This window comes from Tamandua tetradactyla, chromosome 7 (genome assembly GCF_023851605.1).
Source record: "Tamandua tetradactyla isolate mTamTet1 chromosome 7, mTamTet1.pri, whole genome shotgun sequence".
Classification (NCBI taxonomy): domain Eukaryota; kingdom Metazoa; phylum Chordata; class Mammalia; order Pilosa; family Myrmecophagidae; genus Tamandua; species Tamandua tetradactyla.
This window is the reverse complement of record NC_135333.1, coordinates 110,090,334-110,113,287: the sequence shown is the minus strand read 5'-3', so window position 1 is coordinate 110,113,287 and position 22,954 is coordinate 110,090,334. Positions and strand designations below refer to the sequence as shown.

The window sequence follows — 22,954 nt, the reverse complement described above, 5'->3', positions numbered from 1 at the left end:
AGAGCAAAATTACAAATTAAAATATGTATCGCCAGAAGAGAAATATTTTTAAGAGTTAAAAAGAGTGATTCAGTAAGTGACTAAAAAAATCAGTGAATGCATTATATACCAACACCAGAGATATATTTTTAATATTACAGAGCACAAGTATTTATTATGTTACTGTATAAGTCTTATGTCTGGAATAGAAATACATTAATACTTATCTCCACTATACACACAAAAGCCCTTCCCAAAATAGATGAAACTCAGTCATCACAGACAATTCTTGTTATAGTTGTACTGGAAAACTATTATTTAATAATATTGCATTGTGTCAACCAGAGTTTGGGAAAGAGAATGTTAAACTTTAAGTAAAATTCTAATTTCTAGATATGTGTTTACATTCTTTCCTAAATTATTAGCATCAGCATTTGGCCAAGGTAACTGCAGTAGGAAGTCTTTAAAGGCCATAAACAGTGAGCCAATTCACTCAATATGATTGAATAATACTGAACCCTAACATGAAGATAAATGAAGTTCAGTGTGTCAGCAAAATACTTTCATATTCTTGCTTAAATTTAGAATTGAAGGTACATTTTGCTAGTGAATTTAAGGGAAATTTAGCTGCTTGAATGTATCCATTTGCACTCAAACCTACATGAGGAAGGCAGCCTGAGGTGGACAGGTATGGTCATTTCACAAAGGGTGCCAAGGCAGTGAGTAGTGTGACACAGTGGACACCACAGTGATATGAAGTTGGGAAATGTGAACTAACAACACATTAAATACTGGATAAAAAGCTTCTGCTTTGGGTGGGCTATGGTGGCTCAGCAGGCAGAGTTCTCGCCTGCCATGATGGAGACCTGGGTTCGATTCTCGGTGCCTGCCCATGCAAAAAACAAACCGAAACAAACAAAACTTCTGCTTTGTGTTTGGCAGCCTCCTGGGACTGACCTCTATCTCACAGTACTTTATACTATACTGTAACAGCAGGTTTCCATCATTAGACCTTGAACTCTTGTAGGGCAGGGGAAAAGTCTGTCTTTTGTAATAGTCCTTGCTTATACACTTATTTCCTTGTCACTAAATCCAACGAACACTCTTTGGTCCTTATTTAACAACCCCTCTTTGCAGTATTTGACATTATTCAGCACCCTTTCTTGACACTTTTCTTCCTTTGTTTCGATAACATCAATGTCTCCTGCGTCTCCTCCTCCAGCTCTGACTGCTCCTTCTTTTCTGACACTTCTTCCTTTTACAGTCCTTTATAGTTCTTATTTATCAAATCTGTTGCCAAAACTGGTAAATCAACCTCCTAAATATCTCCCAAGTTCACGTCTTCCTTCCATCCCCATGGCTTTAGCCTTAATCAGAGCCTCATAATAAGGTCTGTATTGGAAGACAACTGCAATAGTCTTCTACTCAGTCTCTTTGCCTCCGACTCAGATGTGTCCAATCTATTCTTTAAAACCAGAGTGATCTTCCTAATCTGGTCTAGTTGTAACAGGAAGGATAATTGAACCAAGATCAGACTGAGCCACTCCAGATATCAGGAGCTCCTCTAGATTCAACTTTCCCTTGAAAAGTTGAAGTATTTGGGGAATACTTTTGCCATGTATTCCCCAAATACATCTACTTCTCTTCATTGCCACTACCACTTCCTTAATTCAGTGTTATCATCACATAGCCAGTAATCTTCTAACCAGTCTCTCTGCCTTACGTTTCCTCATTGCCAATTCTGTTCTATTTATTCCCTCTGCACACAGCAGTCAGAAGGTTTCTGAAATGCAAAATTCATTATGTCTCTTTCTTTTGATGTCTCTTTTTGGTTTGGAAAGTGGTCCAACCTTCTAACCATGGTTTGCAAGGTCTTTCATAATCTATTCTCTGCAAAATCCCCCATTCTCATCCTATGGGTCACCCTCCCTATTTCCTTTATTCACTTTATGTTACAGCCATTCCAAACCACTCTGGTTTCTGAAACTCACCCAGCTGTCCATATATTTGTATTGTACTCTCTTGTCCATTTACATCTGTTACTCCTATTTATTTTCAAGACAATCTCAACTATCACCTCCAGGAAGCCTTCCTCCCCTCTCTAACACTCCCCCATCCCCTACCAAAGCCTGGGTGGTATAGGTACTATATATTTCCTTGTATAAGATCATGTCCATGCCACTTTCAGAGGACTTACCACACTGCATTATATCCTATTAAATCTTAGCCAAACACTTACTTACCCTAAACTTGCCCAATATATGGACCTTAATAGTCAATTAAAATGTGTTTTCAAAAAGGAACAAATGAATAAATGTTTGAAATATATAAATAAGGTTTATCATCCATACATATTAATTACTTGGGTTTTAAAAGATTATGCTAATCTAGTAAATAACAAAGTTGAAATATGTATGGGCTAGAAAGAGCAGAGGGTTCCAATACATATATGATCACTTGATTTATGACAGAGATGTTACTGCAGTGCAATGGAGAAAAGATGGTCTTCTAAATAAATAGTACTGGATCAACTGGATATCTATACAGGGAAAAATAAATCTTAATCCCTTTCTCAAAACAGACACACACAAAAATATCAATTTCCAAATGTGTATTGAAGAAATAAATGTAAAATGTTAAATAATAAATCCTATAGCAGAAACAAATCCTTTAGGAGATTTTGTTCAAGACCTTGTGGGTAGGCAAAGATTTCTTAAATGTGACCCAAAAAGTGCTAAACATAAAAATGATAAACTGAAGTACATTAAGAATTTCTGTTCCTGCAATGACACTATTAAGAAATATGAAAAATGAAAAGATTTTTGCAAAATCTTTCCCAACAAATCCAACAAAGGACTCTTATTCACAATATATAATGAACTTCTACCAATTACTAAGATAAAAAACAGACATTCCAACAGAAAGAAGAAAAAGATATGAGCAGGCATACACCAAAGAGGACATCCAAATGAGCAATAAACAAAAAGGGGCCAATTTCACAAATTAACAAATTAAAACCACAATGTAATAGATTTTTACTATAAACTCACATGAATGGCTAAGTGAAGGAGGATGAGAAATAACTGAAGCTCTCCTACACTGCAGGTGAGTGTGTACATTGGTACAACCACCCTGGAAAAAATCTGTGTTTTTTCTACTAAAGCTGAACATATTCATTCCTTATAATCTACACTTCCACTCCTAGGTGTATATCCAGCAGCAATTCATAAATTTGTTCACCTGAACATATGTACAAGAATGTTTATAGTAGTGCCATTCATAAAGCACCAAACTGGGAACAACTCAAATTTGTCAATTAACATTGGGTAAATGGATAACTAAACTGTGGTGTATTCATTCAATGAGATACTATGTAGCAATGAGAACAATTTACAATTGTATGCAACAGTATGAATAAATTCCACAAACATACTGAACAAAAGAGGCCAATATAAAAGCATATATTCTGTTTGTAGAAAGTTCAAAAACAGGCAGAACCAATCTTTTGTTGCTAGGATTATCTTTGAGTTATCTTTGGGAGGAGATAGTGATGATACATAGGCACCAGGGGGATGTCTCTCAGATAGTGATAATGTTCTGTTTCTTGATTTTTGTGCTGGTTACACTAGTCATAACATAAAAATTCACCAAGCTGTACATTTGTAATTAGTGAAAATTTGTGTATGTATGTTTTTCTTCAATAAAAAGTTTTAAAAATAGAGAAGGAAAAAAAACGAAAGGCTTTTCACTTGATGAATATAACTGCACCTGAATTGTGTTTCCCACTAAGGTATCACCTGAAAGTCTACGTTATCCTTGGAGAATTCTATTCTTTACACATCATATATACATCCCCACCTCTCTAGCCCTGAACTTATCTAAACAGTGCCCCTACCCCACGCACTTAGAATAATTTTATGAAAACACTGTTTTCTTCAGAAATTGGTCACTCTTTTCTATAAGAAATAAATGCTCTACACTATCTATGGACTTAAACACAAGCTTCTTCTTCAGACTGGAGTTCAAAATGTTTTCTTAACCAGCTCCACCCTCTCCATACAGCACATTATGGACGATGCCCTATTTAAGTCAATTTCTTTACCCTTCCTTACACAGGCTCTAGATCATCATTATACTATGTCTTTGCTAATGTTATTTTCACTATTTAAAGTACTCACTCACTCACATCACACTCTAAGAGCCACCATTCCTAATGAAGGCTTCATGAGAATCCATAGGTCATAATACAAGCATTTTTTACTTTCTTTGAATTTCTATAGCTCTCTAGTCAAGGTAGCTTGGAACAAATTGTGAAACAGGTAAAATTTGTTTTCAGCACCCATAATCTCCTCTTTTTATACCCTTTAAAATGTATTAAGGTAGGGTGCACAGGTGGTTCAGTGGTAGAATGCTTGCCTTCATGTGGGAGACCTGGGTTCGATTCCTGGACCATGCACCCCCCCAAAAAAATGTATTAAGGTGCTGGGAAAACTGGCTATTCACATAAAAAAGAATGAAAGTAGATTTCTTCCTTACAACATATGCAAAAATTAACTCAAAATGGATCAGTGATCTAAATATAAGAACTAAAAGTATGATACTTCTAGAAAAATACATAGGGAGCCATCTTTAGGACCGTGGCTTCTTAGACACGACACCAAAAGCATGAGTAATAAAAGAAAAATAGATAAGTGGGGCCTTATCAAAATTAAAAACTTTTATGCATCAAAAGACATTATCAACAAAGTGAAATGACAATCTATAGGATAAGTGAAATTATTTTGAAACCATATGTCTGATAAGGGTTTAATAACCAAAACATGTAAAGAACTCTACAACTTAACAACAAAAAAAAACCCAATTAAAAAATGAGCAAAGGACTTGAATAGATACTCTCTAAAGAAGATTTAGATACATACAAATGGCCAACAAGCACAAGAAAAGATGTTCAACATCATTAGCCATTAAGGAAATTCAAATCAAAACCACAATGAGATAGCATTTTATACCCACTAGTATGGCTACTATTTAAGAAACAGAAAAAAGGAAGAAAAGAAAAGAACACAGATAAATAGGAACACTCTTCATACATTGCTAGTGGCAATGTAAAATGGTGCAATCACTGCGGAAAACAGTTTGACAGTTCCGCAGAAAGTTAAATATAAAACTATCATATGACCTGACAATCCTACTTCTAGGTATATACCCAAAAGAATGAAAAGCAGGGGCTCAAACGGATATTTGCACACTGATGTTCAAAGCAGCATTACTAAAAAATGCTAAAAGATGGAAGCAACCCAAATGTCCATTAATGGAAGAATGCATAAACAAAATGTGGTATATACATACAATGAAGTATAATTCATCTGTAAAAAGGAATGAAATTACAATATGGATGAACCTTGAAGACATCACATTGACTGAAATAAACCAGACACAAAGGGACTGAAATAACTGGAATAGTCAAATTCACAGAGTCAAAAATTAGAATACAGACTACTAGGGGAAAGAGTCAAGGTGGAGAATGGAAGTTAATATTTAATTGGTCCAGATTTTCTGTTTGTAATGATGGAAAAGGCTTGGTAATGGATGGTGACAGTAACACAACATTGTGAGTATTTAACACCAATGAATCGGTACAATTGAAAGTAGCTAAAATGACTCATTTTAGGTTGTATATATGTTATCAGAATAGAATTGTGCAACATAAGGAGTGAAGCCCAATGTAGACTATGGACTAGAATTAATATAATAACCATCATCATCATCAATTGTAACAAAGGTACCATACCAATGCAAATTGTTAATAGAGAAAATGGTGTGTGTTGGGGGTTAGTATGTGGGAATTCTGTACTTTCTGCATGGTTTTCTTAATAAAAAAAGCAAAATTTAAAAATATATTAAAATTTTTGCTTTACTTACCATCTTTTCCTCTTTTTCTTTTTCTTAAGTATTTTACAAGAAATCCCAAACTTCATTTCATTTTATCCCAGCATACTTCTCAGATATCTCTAAAAATTATGGAAATTTTCTTATATAACCATACTACCATTATCATACTTAATTTCTTGGAATCATCTAATAACCAGTCCATATTCAAATTTCCCTAGTTATCTCCAAAATGTTTTACATTTGATTTGTTTGAATCAGGATCCAAACAACATCCATTATTACATCTATCAGTTCCCAAAATTTCTTCTAATCTGAGTAATTCCCTTTATCACCTTATCCCACCAGTGCCTTGTTGCAGAAACCATATCATTTGTCCTGCAGAATGTTTCATACCCTGTAATTGTTGGATGACTTTGCAATGTTACCTAGCCCTGTATTTCCTGTAAATGGAAGCTGGAAGCCTCCTGTAAAAGGCTTGCAGATCACTTTATAGGTAATACTTTGTTCTTCCTTTTGCAACATGTCATAAGTTCACAAGGTCTGTTTGTCCCACTTTCAGTGATGCTGAAATTGATCAGTGAGTTCAGGTGGTAACAGCCTAAACACTCAACTTAAAAATTCCCCACCAGACACCCAAATCAATAGGCCAAGCCCTTGATCTTGAAGCTTACTCTTGTGAAGCTTATGTAGGTAGCCAAGAGGCTTAGCCTACCTATACATATGCCTAAGAGTTACTTCTGGAGGACCTCTTTTGTTGCTCAGATGGGCCTCACTCTCTCAAAGCCCAACTCTGTAAGTGAAATCATTGCCCTCCCCCCTAAATGAACATGACATTCAGGGGTGAAAGTCTCCCTGGCAGCATGAGAGATGACTCTCAGGGATGAGTCCTTCCCTGGCACTGTGGGAACAACAATTCCATCCTGACCAAAAGAAGTGTAACTAATAAAGCATCAGTGGCTGAGAAAGTTCAAATAGAGTTGAGAGGCTACTCTGGAGGTCACTCTTACACAAGCTTCAGTTAGACATTGCCACCTATCATAACCTGCCAAACTCCAACCAAAACCATTACTGCCAATCCTTAGGAACACCAAGGGCAATATACAAGATTCTACAAAGGTTCCACACACTAGGATAACTTTCTAGAAACCTACAACCTCTAGATAGGTCCCTGGACCAGATAAGTCCTGAAACTAGAAGGCCCAGCCTCTCCAGATCATCAGCTAATTCCATCTCCCTACCCCACATTACTGACAGCCCCCTCCAACATGAAAAACTTAGAATGGCCATAGTCCAAATACCTCTAAAGAGTGAGGCAGAAAGGTCAAAGGTTATGGTGGAGTTATACAGAGAAGGTAGAGTTTAACAAACAAATATGATTGCTGAATCATTAAATTGATATTTCTTTTATAGTCTCCACTATCTTAGAGCAGCTAGAAGTAAAAAACAAAAATTGTAGAATTATAACCCATACCAAACTCTGAAATCTGTTCTACAGCTTTTTTGTTTTGTTTTGTTTTTTTTGCATGGGCAGGCACTGGGTATTGAACCTGGGTCTCTGGCATAGCAGTCAAGAACTCTGCCTGCTAAGCCACCGTTGCCCACTGTTCTACAACTAATTGTTGTGCTGTGCTTTGAAATGTATTGCTTTTTTGTATGTATGTTATTTTTCATAAAAAAGAAAAGAAAGTCAATTGGGATGATAAAAAAAATATTTATTCCTTCTAGCTCCCCATATTCTGGAGCAGCTAGAAGGAAAATCTGAGAGGATGGTATGGCAACCCATAACAAACTCTGGAATCTGTCCGGTAATTACCGGTCGAAGTGTGCTTTGAAAACTATTGCTTTTTTCTTTCTTTGCTTTGTATATATATTATACAATTAAAAAAAGTAAATACTATTAAAAAAAACCTTAAACTATAAAAAAAAATCCCCCACCAATCTTTTCTCTGAGTTTTTATCCACTGATAACCTTTGCCTGAATAAACTCTTTCATTAGGGAATATAAAGGGTGATTTTTCTAAGTACTATTTCTTCCATATTTACTAATTGACATTATTATATAAAGAATAAATGTCTTCCTTTAAAGGAGTTTTAGAAGTAGGAAAGGCAGTTATGGAAGAAGAGATTGTCCCTTTGTCACATTACAAAGTGCTACTTCAATTTCCTGGAATGCTTCTATGAATTAATTCAATCCACAAATATTGACTGAGGACCTATGATGTGTCAGATTCTGTGTAAGGAGCTAGGAAATTAACAATTGATAAAACAAATACAACCCCTGCTCTCATGAGGAGACAGGCATTGAATAAATAATTATCTAATTATGATGATGATAAGTGCAATGATGAAGAAATAAAGGATTCTGCTAGTGTGGAATAAGGGGTATAATACAGTTTTGAGGATCAGAGAGGGCTTCCATTTGGATGTGGTGATTTTGCTGAGATGTGAAGGATGAATAAACATTGATCATATATTAGGATTACACAAGTGGATGCATTTTGTCAAAATTTATGAAATGGTACACATAAGAGTTGTACATTTCAATGTACATAAATTTTATATAAAAAACTACAAACAAAAATTGAATTGTATTTAATAATGTGCATGCTGAAGTTTTTATGGGTGACATATAATGATGTCTGTAGCTCACCTTAAAATGTGTCAAAAAATAAGATGAATCAGTGGATGGACATATGGATAGAAACATGATAACGTGAACACCGCAAAATGGTTAACAACAGTAAAACCTAGGTGGTAGGTATATGGGAGTTATACATAAAATTCTTTCCATTTTTCTTTAAATTTGAAATTTTTTGCAATAAGTTGTTGGGAATAAAAGTTAACTAAAGGAAGCTGGGAGTGGGGATGGATTGGATAAGGCTAGACAGTGTTGAGCCCTGTAAGCCAGCCATATTAAGGATTTGGAATTATACTAATAAAACTAATCCACGATGTAAAGATATCATAAAAAATACAAAGAAGGACACTATATATAAATTAAAGGGTCAATTCACCAAGATGATATAACAATCATAAATGTTTATGCTTCTAATCAAGGGCTCCAAAGTACATGAGACAGACACTGCAAAACTGAAGGGAGAGATAGATATTTCAACATTAACAGTAGGAGACTACAATACACCACTCTATTCTATAGATAGAACAACCAGACAGAAGATCAAAAAGAAATTAGAAAAGTTAAATAACTTGATAAATGAATTAGACCTAACAAACATACATAGGTCATTGCACCCCAAACACAAGGTTATAACATTCTTCTCTAGTGCTCACAGAGCATTCTCCAGGATAGATCATATTCTGGGGCACAAAGCAGGTCTTTATAAATTTAAAAATATTGAAATTATTCAAAGCACTTTCTCTGATAACAATGGGATGAAACTGGATCTCAAAAACCACAAAAGAATGAGAACATTCACAAATATATGGCGATTAAATAACACACTCTTAAATAACCAGTGGGTCAAAGAAGAAATTGCTAATCTAAATAGGTGGAAAGACATTCCCTGCTCATGGATAGGAAGGCTAAATATAGTTAAGATATCAATTCTCCCCAAATTTTCCCCATACAGTATTTATGAATCACAACCTGGCACCGTGGGATTAACAATTCCATCCTGACCAAAAGGGGGGAAAGAAGTGTAATTAATCAAGTACCAGTGGCAGAGAGTTCAAATAGAGTCGAGAGACTACTCTGTAGGTTGCTCTTATGCAAACTTCAGGTAGACCTTGCCACCTGTCATAATCTGCCAACCCCCAACCAGGACCATTCCAGCCAATCCTAAAGAACACCTAGGGCAATATATAAGATTCCACAAGGGTTCCAGGCATTAGAGTAACTTGCTAGAAACCTACAAACTCCAGATGTCAACGTCTGAAATATGTTCTACAACTAATTGTGCTGTTGTGCCTGGAAATTTATAGCTTTTTTGTATATATGTTATTGTTCACAAAAAAAGAAGGAAAAAAAATGTCGATTGTGATGATAAAAAAGTATTTAAGCCCGCTAGCCTCCTATATTCTGGAGCAGCTAGAAGGAAAAATATGAGAGTATCATATGGTAGCCCATGACAGACTCTGGGATCAATCCTGTAACCACTTTTTTGAAGAGTGCTTTGAAAACTATTGCTGTTTTATTTCTTTGCTTTGTGTATATGTTATATACTATACAATAAAAAAAGTTAAAAAAAAAAAAAAAACTAACTAATCCACAGCCATTGCACTGCTTTAAGCAGTGAAGTGACATGATCAAATATGTACTTTAATAAGATCACTGTGGCTGCTGGTGGGTGGGGGGTCTAGAAGTGAGAGGTGAATGTGCAGAAAATCTTCTAGGAGGTTACTGAAGTGACATGATCAAATATGTACTTTAATAAGATCACTGTGGCTGCTGGTGGGTGGGGGGTCTAGAAGTGAGAGGTGAATGTGCAGAAAATCTTCTAGGAGTTTACTGAGGTTATCCAGGCAAGAAAGGATGCACTAAATGGAAGCAATAAAGGCAGAGAGAAAAGAATACAATTTGAGAGTTATTTAATAGATAGACTTGACAGGGCTTAATGACAGATTCTGTGGTATTCATAAAAAGAGATGGAGGGGTCAAGAATAATTCTCAGGTTTCTATTTTTGAGAGATGGGGTGTATGCTGCTCCATTTACTGAGCAAGAGAACCTTGTAAGAAGTGCCTGTTTGGGAAGAAGACCACTAGTTTAGTTTAAGATATCTGTGAAATATCAAGCTAGAGGTTGGAAGTTTACTATATGATCTGGAGCTAAGAAGAGATGCTGAGAAATCATCAACATAAAAAAAGCATTTGATACCTTGAGAGTGAATGTGTTTATTCTAGGAATGTATGGGATCATCTATGGAACATGGAATAAAATGAAGAAAAGGCTAGAGTTGAACATTTAGAAATGTCAACATTTAAAGTTTAGAAAAAGGAGGTGGTACCAGTAAAGACAGCCAAAGATGTAGGAGGGAAACCAGGAAAACGCAGATGAAAGGAAGAAAATGTCTCAAGAAAGAGAAAATAGTTAATAGAAGCAAAGTTTATCAGAAGTCAACAAGAACAAAAATTTGTGCAGCGGATTTAACAACAAAAGTGGAGGACATTTGGTTTCAAGGGGAAATTGGAGCAGAATTCAGGTGGGAATGGATTTAGGTATGAACAGGAGGTGAAGAAATAGAAGAAAATGTGTTAGACAACTCTCTTGTTTCCTACATAAGTTATGATATATGGGACCTTGCAATGGAGTCTACAAATGTTCCATCACCCTACACATACAAAAGCATGTCAGTCTCAAGCCAATACACATGTACATGTCTTACTTCTTCAACTCGACTGGAAAATTTTTTTCCATTTTTCTAGGGAAAAATGTCTATGCAACTACTTCTGAATTCCCCACACTGGTGCTCACTGTAGATTCTCATAAATAGGTGTTGAATATAAAATGTAACATACTCTATTAAGACCTTTAAATTATTCACCACGATAATAGTAAATGAAATATGCACAGAGAGAAGCTGTCCATTTAATTATTTAATTCAAAGAATATGTAATTAATGTCTACTTATGCTAGACACTTTCCTAGGGACTAGGACTCACATTTTAATGGAGGAAAGGTACAGACATGCAAATAAATAAAACAAAATTCCACAAATACCTCAAAAGAGCAATATTTTATACTAATCTTACTATGTACAGGAACAAATCTATAACAGATTACTTTTACACGTAAACTGATGTCAGGAACTGGCAGTAAAAATAAGACGTGAACTAATAAAAAACATACTTTTTGCGTGCTATTAAGTCAGATAATGAGGAACAAAAAGAACAAATTAATTACTTCCCCATGCTGTTGCATTTTTATATTTAATAGATTACCAGTTGTCAAATAGTGTATTTCTGACCTATATCTTATTGTTACTTATGCCCAAGAGAAAAAAAAACACCTCATTTACATAAGACACAGAATGGCTCTGAGATAGAATTACAAAGAATCAGCTGCAGGAACCTCCTCTCTTTTATTCAATCTTCCGTAAACCGTATAAAGAACTGAGACTAATGCAGAAATGATATATTTCTTAACCTTTTCTATTGTAAAGAAAATAAAATTCAAGGCTGTGCCTCTCATTCCAAAAGGAAACTTATTCATTTTACCATAGTCTCGCCCTGTCTTATATCTTTCATCATTTAGATTTTGAAAGAAATGCGTAACTTATAAGTCTTTATGCTCCCCTCTACCATTTAATTCTTATTTTTGGTGGTTAAATGTAATTCTGGGTTCAGAAAGAAGCATATGGGATTCAAGCCATCCTTAATCCTTTCTCTTTATTGAAATATACTTTTATTTGCTAACGGGATAGAGATAAAATTATGTTGAGCAACATTTTCCTATGAAATATGTAAAAAGTAGATAAAATGACTTGTGTGCTGGGTTTTTTTGTTTTTGTTTTTGTTTTTAAGAGACGACTAGAACAAGTAAAACAGAGCTGTAGATGGTAGGTTGGGAAAATTCATGGCCGCCACTGACACACCACAACCTGCAGCAGCTGTCTCCTCTAGGCCCTCCCTCCTATAACCTGCTCTGCCTACCAGACAGGCAGGAATGAATGTGTTCTGCACAGCACTGTAAATGATGCTGCAGACCTTGAAAATCTGTTACCTAAAGGAAACATTATCTGCCTAAATACAGTTTTCCAACTTTAGTGGCAAAAAATAACCTCTTAAATTATGAAATTTCATCAGCCAAGTCAGGTTGGTACTCAGGCCAGAGACTTACTCTGCACTGCCCATCCTTGTTGATAATGGAAACTTTCTAAATAGCAAAAGAATGTTACTGTAATCCATTTCGTGGGGGGCGAATGCAAAGCCTTTTTTGTCCCCAGTGGGCAACTGAGCAACAACCAGAGCTTCTGGTTGAATAGCAACCGTGTGAGACTGATTGCAATTCCCACAGTTAGAAGCCAAATGCAGAAGAGGGTATTTATTGAACTCACATAAGAACTACATAAAAAAGAAATGCAGTTGTTGAGCTGACATTACAAAACAGTGAATGGAGGTAACACTTCAAGATGGTCTTCTCTTTACGTTACATATCTCCTCTTTTTAATTTGGTGTCTCAGTTATTATTTTTGCTTATTACGTTCCAAAAAAGAGAACAATGCAGAAATATAACCACACACACAGGTAGTTTAGCTTCTGAACTCAATTCTTTCTCCTTGTATTTTTTCAATTCTATATCAGGACAATGATTCATTTCTAGGGACAATATGCCACACAAAAAACATTACATAGATTTCTGGTAAAAGACTATTTCCAGTAGATTATTTCACTATTTATGTTAAATTCCAAATACTGCCAAGTTAACACTATTGTGCGCTGCCTTGTTAGTATGGTCATTCTTTCCTCCTTCATTTTTGTTCAGCTATGGGGGAAGGGGTGGAAACGAAGGTTTGAAAATAAAATACTTTCACCCAAGAAACCATTTGGAATGGCTCTATTACTGAATATTTTTAAAATGAAAAAAAAAAAACCCAGTTTACTGAAGCCATTTTAAGCATCACTCCCATCCTCTCTCCTACTTAATTTTTTTAAAAAAAACAAAAACAAAAACTTTGATTAGGGAACTTGTAGGTTTACCAAAAAAATCATGCACAAAAACACTGTATTCCCATATTCTCCTCCTTCCTTTTAAAAGCAATTAGGGATATTGAATCTTCGTTGAATATAGTCGATCTTAGTATACTATCAAGGAGAGATTGGGATTAATTTTCCATTAAATATTTCATCTCACATTCTGTGATTAAGTGTAGGAAAAAAAAAACCTCTATATGGTTGATTTTAACTGTAGCTTGACTGTGAAATATAAAATCATTCAACCCCACTCCTCTTTCCTCCCATTTCCCCCCGACCCCACCCCATCATGGATACACGGTTGACTCCTTTTCCTTGGTCTCTTTGTCTGAAGGATGCAAACAGTCTATGGATGCTGGGGGGAAACGGGTGGGGGAGAGATTACCTCATCCCATGTCGCTTGCACCAATCACCACTCTCTTGTTGTGGCTTCTCTGGGCAGACTGAGGGGTCTGGACCAACAGGAAAAGGCCCCGGTCCATTCCCATGGTGACCGAGTTGTATATAGGGAGCCGCATTCGCCCATGTGCCGTAGGTTCTCTTACATCGACCGCCTAAGAGTCGCGCTGTAAGAAGCAACAACCTCTCCTCCTCGTCTCCGCCATCTGTTCTGCAGCCGCCAAGGAGTAACCATGGTAAGTATCTATTTTCTCCGGCCCTCTGCGGCAGTTTGGTAAGATCAGATCTCCATTCTACTCGGAAAACCTTAAACTATTTTCCTTCGCAATCTCTTTGCTTTGTTTAAGAGGTTTAGCTCTAAGGCTGGCTGTCGCAGTGCCGGTGGGGGAGCCAAGCAAGAACTGCGCCCACAGCGCAGAGAAGGATGGGGGGGGGGGGGGAACAAAGGCGACGGGGAGGGAGCTTTTGTCACCCGAGCCCTACAGTACCGCAAACGGGCGAAATGCCGAGGCCTTCTGTCGAAGATGAAAAGGTCTGGGGCCGGAAAAAGGCGATCGTGGCGTCGCCTGCTTGTATGTCGGTGAATGTGCTCTTTTCTTTGTCGCTTCGTATTCCAGGAACAGGGAGGGGAGTTGTCTGAAAAGCAAAATTTTCAATTAATGCAAAAAGGTCTCTCGCGGATTCGTTGGTATACTAGGCAGACCCCCGAATAGTAACGGGATAAAATTGTTAGTTTCTGTTGGATCCCACCGCCGGCGGCGTAAGCGTGGCGCAGGGGCGGAGTTGTTTGTTTCTTGCTTCTCTAGCGTTGCAGCCACTGGGCGGGGTTCGCCCTCGTAAAAGGAGAAGACTTCTAACAAAAACTTTTAATCATTGCGAAACTGTAGGCGTTAAAAGGTTTTTCATTCACTGTTAAAACTTAGATGAAATATATTTTTCTTAAAAAGCAAAATCACAGTTCACTTTTGACAAGACCTTAAGTGTCTGGTCTGGGGATGCCGACGTGTGTGTGTCTGTGTGTCTGCGTGCGTCCGTCCTTCTGGGCTACGTTCACCGAGGGAGAAAGGCACTTTGTGAGCCAGGGCACTATAAGGCCAGAACTCAGGGAAACGCCCTTCCCCACCCCCACCCCCATACTAGACAATGAATAGACAATGAAAGTTGTCTTAAAGACATAGAGAAGAAAATCTACGGAATGTGATGAGTATGAAATATTCTGTAGTGGGTAGAGAATCTCAGAATTAAAATATTTTGTTGTTTTAAATAAATATTTCATTATCGTCTCACTGGGTTTTTATCCTTTGTTTGGTAGCTTCTCTTGTGTTACTTGTTTCCAATTTAGGAACTGCTGTTTTAAACATAATTTTTCAGGTTTTTTAAACTGGAGAAGATTCTGGAAAAAGCATTTTTTTAAGTAACTAAATTTCTGCAGACAAAGAAGACTGGATTATACTCTGAATCCAGATGTCTTTTGTTCTAGTGCCTTTTCATTAATTCATTTCAATTCGGGCACATTGGTCCCAGGCTGGGTCAGAGAAGGAAAACTGGCAAAACAGCACAATGAGATCATGTAGGCGGTTGCTGAAAATAGAGCTTGCTCTGTTAAATAATGTAGCAGACAGTACAAGTTAGCACCAGCACAGCAAATGCAGCAATGCAGCAATGCCAGGAGACTTTGTTTAGCTTCTCATCTCCTAGTATCCATGAATTCTGCAGATAGACTGCAGATGGGTGTGGCAGTTAGCCCCAGCTGCAGTGCAGATGTCAATGTTAGACATCAAGTCTCATTTAGGCAAAACCCTAATCTTTATTAGAAGGGGAAGGAAGCAGTGAATTCCAGTTAATTTAGCATTTAATTTAATTTACTTCATTTTACTAAGTCTATACTTCGTGTATTTTTAAATAAGAAAAATCTTTACTCAAGCATGACTGTGGGAACAATGGGTTTGTACCATGTGCTAAACAGGCACATTATCATTTGGACCACACCCATCTGCCGCAGTTGTAGCAGGTGCTTTTTCTTACTTATTTCTGTTATGTTAGGGATAAGACCTCAAAACTTTTTGAAGAATACCTGTATACTGAAAATTCAAAATGCTAATACAGCTTAACTTCACATTTTTTTCTTTTTCCCTTTGCACAGCGTGAGTGCATCTCCATCCATGTCGGCCAGGCTGGTGTCCAGATTGGCAATGCCTGCTGGGAGCTCTACTGCCTGGAACACGGCATCCAGCCCGATGGCCAGATGCCAAGTGACAAGACCATTGGCGGAGGAGATGACTCCTTCAACACCTTCTTCAGTGAGACAGGCGCCGGCAAGCATGTGCCCAGGGCAGTGTTTGTAGATCTGGAACCCACAGTCATTGGTGAGTGGAAGTCAGTAACCTGAGTGAGATTGCAGGGGTCTGGGACAGGTCTGTCCTGGACGCTCCATTTATGCCCCAGGGTTAAGTAGGCTTGTGCAGGTTGTTAATGATGGGTTGCGCTTTGCTTTCCTTTTCCAGATGAAGTCCGCACTGGCACCTACCGCCAGCTCTTCCACCCTGAGCAGCTCATCACAGGCAAGGAAGATGCTGCCAATAACTATGCCCGCGGGCACTACACCATTGGCAAGGAGATCATTGACCTGGTTCTGGACAGAATTCGCAAACTGGTATGTGTTTCTTCTCAAGAATACAGTAAAGTAATGAACCTAAGGAAGACATCTGAAATAAATGTTTTTTTCAAACACAACATTGAAATATAATAAAGAGATGAATTATTCCTTTAGGTTTTTTAAAAAACCCAGTTAAAACATGAATGATATGGTATCATTTTAAAAATATTAATGAAGATTTTTTAAATTAATAAATCCTGAGTAATTTCCTGAGTAATTTTAATTTCTACATTTAAAAAATGTTTATTGTCAAAGTAATATCTATATACTTGGAGATGTATGAAGAATGAAAATACATTTACTGTGCGTGTATCACAAAGAACAATAACTATCTTTTCCCTATTCTTCTCTTTTCTAACAGGCTGACCAGTGCACAGGTCTTCAGGGCTTCTTGGTTTTCCATAGCTTTGGTGGGGGAACCGGTTCTGGGTTCACCTCCCTGCTGATGGAACGTCTCTCTGTTGATTACGGCAAGAAGTCCAAATTGGAGTTCTCCATTTACCCAGCCCCCCAGGTCTCCACGGCTGTAGTTGAGCCCTACAACTCCATCCTCACCACCCACACCACCCTAGAGCACTCAGATTGTGCCTTCATGGTAGACAATGAGGCCATCTATGACATCTGTCGTAGGAACCTTGATATTGAGCGCCCAACCTACACTAACCTGAATAGATTGATAGGTCAGATTGTGTCCTCCATCACTGCTTCCCTCAGGTTTGATGGTGCCCTGAATGTGGATCTGACAGAATTTCAGACCAACCTGGTTCCCTATCCCCGTATCCATTTTCCTCTGGCCACATATGCCCCCGTCATCTCTGCTGAGAAAGCCTACCATGAACAGCTTTCTGTAGCAGAGATTACCAATGCTTGCTTTGAGCCAGCCAACCAGATGGTGAAATGTGACCCTCGCCACGGTAAATACATGGCTTGCTGCCTGCTGTACCGTGGTGACGTGGTTCCCAAAGACGTCAATGCTGCCATTGCCACCATCAAGACCAAGCGCACCATCCAGTTTGTGGATTGGTGTCCCACTGGCTTCAAGGTTGGCATTAATTACCAGCCTCCCACTGTGGTACCTGGTGGTGACCTGGCCAAGGTCCAGCGAGCTGTGTGCATGCTGAGCAACACCACAGCCATTGCTGAGGCCTGGGCTCGCCTGGACCACAAGTTTGACCTGATGTATGCCAAGCGTGCCTTTGTTCACTGGTACGTGGGTGAGGGGATGGAGGAAGGAGAGTTTTCTGAGGCCCGTGAGGACATGGCTGCCCTTGAAAAGGATTATGAGGAGGTTGGTGTGGATTCTGTTGAAGGGGAGGGTGAGGAAGAAGGAGAAGAATATTAAAGTTAAAATATAAAGGTGCTGCTTTTACAGGGAAGCTATTCTGTTTTAATCATTGAAAAGTTGTGGTCTGAATCAGTTAATTTGTATGCAGCAGTGTATACTCTCATATACAATTACTGACCTATGCTTCAAAATATGAATGCTTTGTTACAGACCTAAACTCCATTTCTAATGAGTTTTGAATAAAGTATTCCCTGTCTTAAGTGAGTTCAGTCTTGTGTTTTCTATTTTCAGTGACTAAACATTTTCATGCATTTGGTACAATGAGAAGAAAGAATAACTTGCTGTTTATACATATAACTCTGAAGTGACTTAATTAAAAAAAAATTTTTGTTTTTGCATGGGCAGGCACCGGGAATTGAACCCAGGTCTCCGGCATGGCAGGTGAGAACTCTACCTGCTGAGCCACCCTGGCCCACCCTAAAAAAATTTTTTATTAGAGAAATTGTGGGTTTATAGAACAAACATGCCTAAAATACAGAATTATCACAATATTGTTAACATTTTCCATCGGTGTGGTATATTTGTTAAATTGATGAAACTTTATTTTATTTTAAATTATCTTAACACATTCTTAAGCATTTATTTATAGAATATAAAATATATCTTTACAGCTTCACATGCTACTCTTAAGCTTTGACTCCATTATAATAAAGTTATTTCAATGCTAGTACTCTTGAGAGCTGAAAGTTGTTAATGCACAGTCTAAGGTCTTCTGGTTGCTGCTGAGCATCAACTAACAGATAAAATGGTGCATATGGGCGGGCCGCGGTGGCTCAGCGGGCAAAGTGCTTGCCTGCTATGCCGGAGGACCTCGGTTCGATTCCCGGCCCCAGCCCATGTAACAAAAAACGGAAAAACAAAATACAATAAAACAAGAAAATGTTTAAAGATGTTTCCCTTTCTTCCTTCCTTCCTTCCTTCTATCCTTCCTTCCTTCTCTCTCTGTCTTTCCTTTAAAAAAAAAAAAAAAAAAAAAAAAAAAAAATGGTGCATATTCTAAATGCATCCTCAGGTCTTCCAAGCTCCTTTTCAAGACCCCATGCCTCCTTGGCACAGTTCTAGTGCCACTATACTTGCTTTGCCCAGAGATCCCAAAAGAAGTCTGTCCCCTGCATGCTAGACCTAGTTTTTTTACCCTCTTCTTTTTTTTAAAAATTTTTTATTAATTAAAAAAAAATTACAAGAAAGAAACCAAATATTCCCAACACATACACTCAGGAATTCACAATATCATCACATAGTTGTATATTCATCATCATGATCATTTTCCAGAACATTTGCATCAATTCAGAAAAAGAAATAAAACCTTGAGAAAGGTTTTCTCAATCCCTTGATGCTGGGACTCAGCTCATTCTGGGATTTCTGACCCACGTTGCCAAGAAGATCCACACCCCTGGTAGTCATGTCCCACGTAGACAGGGGGAGGGTGGTGAGTTTGCTTGTTGTGTTGGCTGGAGAGAGGCCACATCTGAGCAACAAAAGAAGTTCTCTTGGGGGTGAATCTTAGGCCTAATTTTAAGTAGGCTTGACCTATCCCCTGTGGGGTTAAGTTTCATATGAACAAACCCCAAGACTGGGGGCTCAGCCTATAGCTTTGGTTGTCCAGACTGCTTGTGAGAATATCAAGAATTCAACTTGGGGAAGTTGAGGTTTCTCTTGTTCTCATCATTCCCCGAAGGGGGCTTTGCAAATACTTTTCCACTCACTGATCAAATCACTCTGGGATTCATCAGGACATCACCTGGACAAACCAACAAAATCTCATGTCCTACCTGAGATTCCAAGTACTTAAGGTGTTCAACCAACTGTCTACATAAGTTATATTAGGAGATGCACTAGTCAAAATATAAATTTATACCAAATAAACATTTTTTTGCTTTAGTCTCACACATAAGTTGAAATTTAAAAAAATTAATTACCATCTGTTTTCAGCAACCTGCAGTAATGACATTCTTTTGTTCTTCCTCATGCAAAAACATTTTTAAAATTTGTACGTTTAGTCACTATCATTATACACTCTAGACATTCCTAGATTATACCATCTCAATCTTTATTGTCTATCTTTCTTTGTGATTTCATTTATGCCCCAGGCCTCCTCCCTCTATCATTCTCACATGTAGCTTCATTCAGTGTTTTAACATAATTGTATTACAGTTAGGTAATATTGTGCTATCCATTTCTGAGTTTTTATATTCAGTCCTGTTGCACAATCTGTATCCCTTCAGCTACAATCACCCAATATCTTACCCTATTTCTATCTCCTGATGGTCTTTGTTACCAATGAAATTCTCCAAGTTTATTCGCTAATGTCAGTTCATATCAGTGAGACCATACAGTATTTGTCCTTTTGTTTCTGGCTAATCACACTCAGCATAATGTCCTTAAGGTCCATTCATGTTGTTACATACTTCATAACTTTATTCTGTCTTACAGCGGCATAATATACCATCTTATGTATATGCCACAGTTTGTTTAGCCAACTGTCTGTTGATGGACATTTTGGCTGCTTCCATCTCTTGGTAATTGTAAATAATGCTGCTATAAACATTGATGTGCAAATGTCGGTTTGTGTCCTTGCCCTCATGTCCTGAGAGACAGCATATAGATGGGTCCTGTGTTTAAATCCATTCTGCCAGACTATCTCTTTTGATTGGGGAGTTTAATCTGTTAACATACAGTGTAATTACTGCCTGGGTAGTACTTTCTTCTACTATTTTGCCTTCTGGATTTTATATGTCATATCTAATTTTCCTTCTTTTTACATTTACTCATAGTCTTCCTTTCTACACTCTTCTCCACACCTCTCTCTTCTGTCTTTACCTAACTGTCTCTAGTGCTCCCTTTAGTATTTCTTGCAGAGCTGGTCTCTTGGTCACAAATTCTCTCAGTGATTTTTTGTCTGAAAATGTTTTAATTTCTCCCTCATTTTTGAAGGATAATTTTGCTGGATATAGAACTCCTGATTGGCAGTTTTTCTCTTTTAATAATTTAAATATATTATCCCACTGTCTTCTTGCCTCCATGGTTTCTGCTGAGATATCTACGCATCACCATTCCCCGAGAATAGGTTTCCATTGTTTTTTCTCATCGCTTCTACCTTGCCTTTCATTCCCATAAGTTCTGTGATTTGTTTTTTCAGACTTTCAATTTCTTCTTTTTGTTCATTCCTTGCCTTCTTTATATCCTCCCTCAATTCATTGATTTGGTTTTTGATGAGATTTTCCATGTCTGTTTGTATATTCTGAATTAATTGTTTCAGCTCCTGTATGTCATTTGAATTGTTGGTTTGTTCTTTTGACTGGGCCATATCGTCAATATTTCTAGTGTGATTTGTTATTTTTTGCTGGCGTCTTAGGCATTTAATTACCTTAATTAGTTTATTCTGGAGATTGTTTTCACTTCTTTTACCTAGGGTTTTCTTGCTGGATGAATTTGTTGTCTATCTGTTCTTTGACATTCAGTTCAGCTTTATCTGGACCTCTAGCTTAACTTTTGTCTAACAGAGGAGAATTTTTCAGTTCTTGTTTTCTTGTTTCTTGCCCTGCTTATATGGTGCCTTTTCCCCCTACCTTTAGGAGAGTCTATTTAGATATTATACACCCCAGCCAGATTTTCCCAGACCAAACTGGCCACCTGTTAGGAGGAAAGAGTCACCTGTGTCGGTTTTCCCTGAGGGTGAGACCCAGCAGGTTGAAAGACTTTCCTGTGAAATCTCTGTACTCTGTTTTTCTTATCCTGCCCAGTAGGTGGCACTTATCTGCCTGCAGGTCCTACCAGCCTAAGATGATGCAGTACCTTTAACTTTGGCAGACTCTCCCTGTTGGGGGCGTGGTGGAGGAAAGGTTATAGGCTGGTTTTAATGGCTTCAAATTACCAAGCCCTGGTGTCTGAATTCCTTAAGGGAGGGATTCCACCTGAGTTGGGCTTCACCCCTCCCCTGGGGAAGGCATAGGCTCCAAACAAGCCCCCAAACGAGCTCGCTTCTGCCTATGCCTTGGGCAGTTGCAGCCTGAGAAGTTCTGCCACTATATCCAAAGGCAGTCAAGCCTTTGTACAAACACTTCCACAAAAACCTCTGTTTCCTTTTTTTTTTTTTTTTTTTCCCTTTTTCAGTCAGCCCTGCCCCCTTAGCACCGGGGCCAAAATGAGCAATCTCCACTTTGACTAGGTTCACCTAAGCTGGGGGCCTATTTTTAGTAGTAGAATTTGTTAATTAATTCCACAATTGGCATTTGATTGTGCTCAGTCCCTGCTGCTGGTGAAGTCTCTTTCCTTTCCCCTCTGGGAAGCAGCCTGTGAGGGAGGGGCGCCTGCCGCCACAGCTTTGGGAACTTACGGTTCTGGGGGGGCTCGCAGCCAGTCCAGCTGGTCCAGACTGGGGTACGCTGTGTGTCCGGTCACTGTTGTGGCCCCAGGAGCTGTTCTGTACTGTTTCTGGGTTTAGTAGTTGTTCTGGAGGATGAACTAAAATGCGCACATTGTTAAGCCGCCATCTTGACCCGGAAAACTACCCTCTTCTCTAAAGCCTATTTTCAGCTGATGTCATGCTGGAAAAAGCCTGGTAAATTTCTTTGCACTAATGTGTTATTACTTATCTTGAATGTTAAGACTCCAAGGATATTCTTCTTTTAATATGTGCTGATAATTTCAAAGAACAAAACTGCATTAGTGTAATTTCAGACATCAGCACCAGCACAGTGAGAAAAAGTTTTGGACCAAGAGCTTCTTGAACAATAAAGCTCAGCTGCCAGTCCAACTAGCCAAAAGGCTATCTCTTCCCAAGGACAGCAAGTTGTCTTCCTGTCCCCCATGATCACATTATCTTATTCAGGGATAATACCTAGTGGTGATAAAATTATTTTTTGGTATGCATTGCCCATTTATATTTCACTCGTTACTGCCACCTAAAGGGTGTTATTGTAATTCCTGGAATCTGAGTTTAATGAGGGGGGTTTGTTTGTAAGCTACCAGAATGCAATATACCAGAAATGGGCAGGCTTTTAAAAGGAAATTTATTAAGTTGCAAGTTAAC

At 38.1% G+C, this 22,954-nt stretch overlaps 2 protein-coding genes across 4 annotated transcripts in view; one reads left to right on the top strand and one right to left on the bottom strand.

Annotated features, from left to right (window-relative positions):
* LOC143691779 (tubulin alpha-1C chain) overlaps positions 1 to 14,327 on the bottom strand; it is a 100,289-nt gene extending 85,962 nt beyond the window's left edge. For all 3 annotated transcript variants that reach the window (XM_077170799.1, XM_077170798.1, XM_077170800.1), the window contains exon 1: positions 13,908 to 14,327. The gene's annotated coding sequence lies outside the window, so the exon portion shown is untranslated. The remainder of the gene's footprint in view (positions 1 to 13,907) is intronic.
* TUBA1A (tubulin alpha 1a) lies at positions 14,010 to 18,122 on the top strand. Its single transcript, XM_077170796.1, has 4 exons — positions 14,010 to 14,157; positions 16,065 to 16,287; positions 16,426 to 16,574; positions 16,939 to 18,122. Exons 1-4 carry the CDS (start codon positions 14,155 to 14,157, stop codon positions 17,917 to 17,919), a joined length of 1,356 nt encoding a protein of 451 aa, XP_077026911.1. The 5' UTR covers positions 14,010 to 14,154; the 3' UTR covers positions 17,920 to 18,122.
* The last annotated feature ends 4,832 nt before the right edge of the window (positions 18,123 to 22,954 follow it).